Source organism: Triticum aestivum, chromosome 1D (assembly GCF_018294505.1).
Source record: "Triticum aestivum cultivar Chinese Spring chromosome 1D, IWGSC CS RefSeq v2.1, whole genome shotgun sequence".
NCBI lineage: Eukaryota > Viridiplantae > Streptophyta > Magnoliopsida > Poales > Poaceae > Triticum > Triticum aestivum.
The window spans coordinates 221,083,492-221,085,961 of NC_057796.1; the positions used below are offsets into that span (position 1 = coordinate 221,083,492).

Below are 2,470 nucleotides of genomic sequence, written 5' to 3' on the forward strand. Positions count from 1 at the left end.
ACTTTATTCAGTACTCCCTCGCGGAAAAGGAAGGATAAGAGACGTGAACACTAGTACTATACATTCTAGAAGAGGCGATCTATTTCTTCCTCCAAAATTAGTCTATCTAGCACTGAAATACGTTCTCGAACAAGCCGTCTGTGTTCTCAAAAGAAAAAAAGGGCGGTCAATTAGAAGAAATGTGAGCCAGCATGAGTTCCGAAGTGATACATGCTGCATGAGGTCCAAAGTCATACAAACACAGCTGAAATTCTATACGAGACTTGTGTACGCGGTGTTTTTTTACCGGTAGCTTTCTTTGGAGTCTTCATCAGTCGTGATCTAAACCATCGGTTGCCCTTGCAAGGCTAAACGTGAGGTGTTTGTTCATATTCCTGCTATACTACTCGGGTCGCTATTTTTAGTCCTTCTTTTTGGAGGCAATGCTAGTACTCCCTCCTTTTCGGTTTATAGGGCTCAATTCAAAAATCTCACCAATCAAGGTAGATGATGAGTGGTGGAATACTTTTTGTAATTTGCAAAAGCATTTAATTAATGCTTTTGTTTTTCTTAAAAAATTATGTTTACCAATGTATTAATTGCAATGCATGCATGCATAAAGTACATGCATTGATCAATTTTCTTTTTAATACTTGCATGCAATTACTTAGTGCACCTTGAAATCTGAACTTGTGAAGAAGAACAACCAAATTAAGTCTTATAAAATAAAAAAAACTAGGATTTTAAGATAAGCCCTATAAACCGGAAAGGAGGGAGTACTTTGCAGTTAAGTATGCGAGCGAACTAACTAGTTAATGCGAAGTGTCGACATTTCGCCCCCATCGTCCAATCAGGGCCCCTCCCACTTTCTCCATCTCTCTCTCTCTTCCCTATCCATTTCGCATGCGATTTGTTTACAAATTTTATTCTCGGCACGTCCAAATCTGCCCCCAACTCCCCCGATAGACTAGGCTCCCTTTTTAAATCGAGTCCGCTCTGCCAATAATCCCAACAGCTCACTCTACCTACAACTAATTTCTCTGGAATCTTTACAAACAGTACTACTACGCCTATCTGCACCAACCAGTTTTCTCTGCAGGTGGCAGATCATTTTAGTACTAGTACTAGTACTAGTGCTGGTGATGGCAGATCATTATAGATCAGTGGTTAACCAGCAAGAAATCAGTGGACGGCACATGGACATTGCTGGTACAACTCGTACTCATCATCTTTGTTAAGGAGCAATCGATTCGCTGGTTGTTTTAGTGGTAGTACATCGAGCCAGCCGGCCTCTCCGGGGAAAACTGCCAAAACCAGAGGCTTAACCAATCTCTACTACCATCCGCTGCATCTCATTCTCGTCACCGATCACAAACTACTCGTAGAAGAAAAGAAAAACTCATCAAATTAATCGTAAGGGCACGGACGATGGATCGCCGTAGGCGGGCCGGATCAGGATCAGTCCTGGAAGCCGGTCTTCTCCCAGATGGCGTTGCGGACGCGGCGGAGGTCGCGGCCCTTGAGCGTGCGCCCGGCGCCCTCGCGCACGGAGAAGGACGCCGCGGCGCGCTCCCGGTACATGAGCTGCTCGTGCGGCGGCACCCACTGCCGGTCGCCGCGGTCCAGGTACGCGTCCCCGCGATCGTCCGACGGCCACCGCCCCGCGCCGGCGCTGCCCCCGCCGTACTCTGACCCCAGGATCTTGGACCAGTCGGGGATGTTGACAGGCAGCGACGCCGGGCCCCCGACGCCTCCACCGCCACCGGCGGCATCTCGTGGCGCCGCGGCGCGTGGCTTGGAGGCCCTGGAGGGAGTGGACGTGGACAGGGCCCGCCCGTACGCGTCGGCCGGCGGGGACGACGCCAGCGCTGCGCCGCCCCAGATGATGTCGGCCTCGTCGAGCTCCAGGGCCGGGTCGGCCGCGTGCTGCAGGGTGCGCGCCGGCGCCGGCGCGAAGAGCCGGTGCGCGGACACCATGGAACGGCTGCTGCTCCGGCCAGCCATCGTCTCGCGCTCTTACCCCGCCGGCTGAGGTGCGGTTGGCTCGTGATCCGGCGGAGGAGGTGCACAAGCAATGTGTGTGCGTGTTCCGTGTGCTGCCGTGTGTAAAAGTGTATGTGAACCGCGTAGGCGTTTTGTTCTTCTTCCTACTCCAACTGGTGGAGTGGAGCGGCGGGTTTTATAGCGGCGGGAGGGGGACGGGAGTGGTGTGGATAAGGTTTGTTTCACGGAGTGACTTTAATGGGGGGCCTGGTTGAGCATATTTACGGCGTCTGCCATCGTTGCTGTCGGTGTACTAGTAATACTGCATTTTTTTAAGAGGTAATATCAATAACAGTCATATAACTTGCATATGATGTTCGGTTTGGTGCTAAAAGTTGTAAAATACGTCGTACGTCATTGCGGTCACATAACTTGCCTATGCGTGCAGATACGGCCACTTCTTTCGTATCTAGCCGTATCTTGTGCTCATGTGTCGTGTCAGCATGAA

At 51.0% G+C, this 2,470-nt stretch overlaps 1 protein-coding gene across 1 annotated transcript; it reads right to left on the reverse strand.

The window, feature by feature from the left end:
* Positions 1-1,182: 1,182 nt before the first annotated feature.
* On the reverse strand, positions 1,183-2,140 carry LOC123181094 (uncharacterized). The gene has a single exon (XM_044593318.1). The coding sequence runs from the start codon at positions 1,981-1,983 to the stop codon at positions 1,438-1,440; it is 546 nt and encodes a 181-aa protein (XP_044449253.1). The 5' UTR covers positions 1,984-2,140; the 3' UTR covers positions 1,183-1,437.
* Between the last annotated feature and the right edge of the window lie 330 nt (positions 2,141-2,470).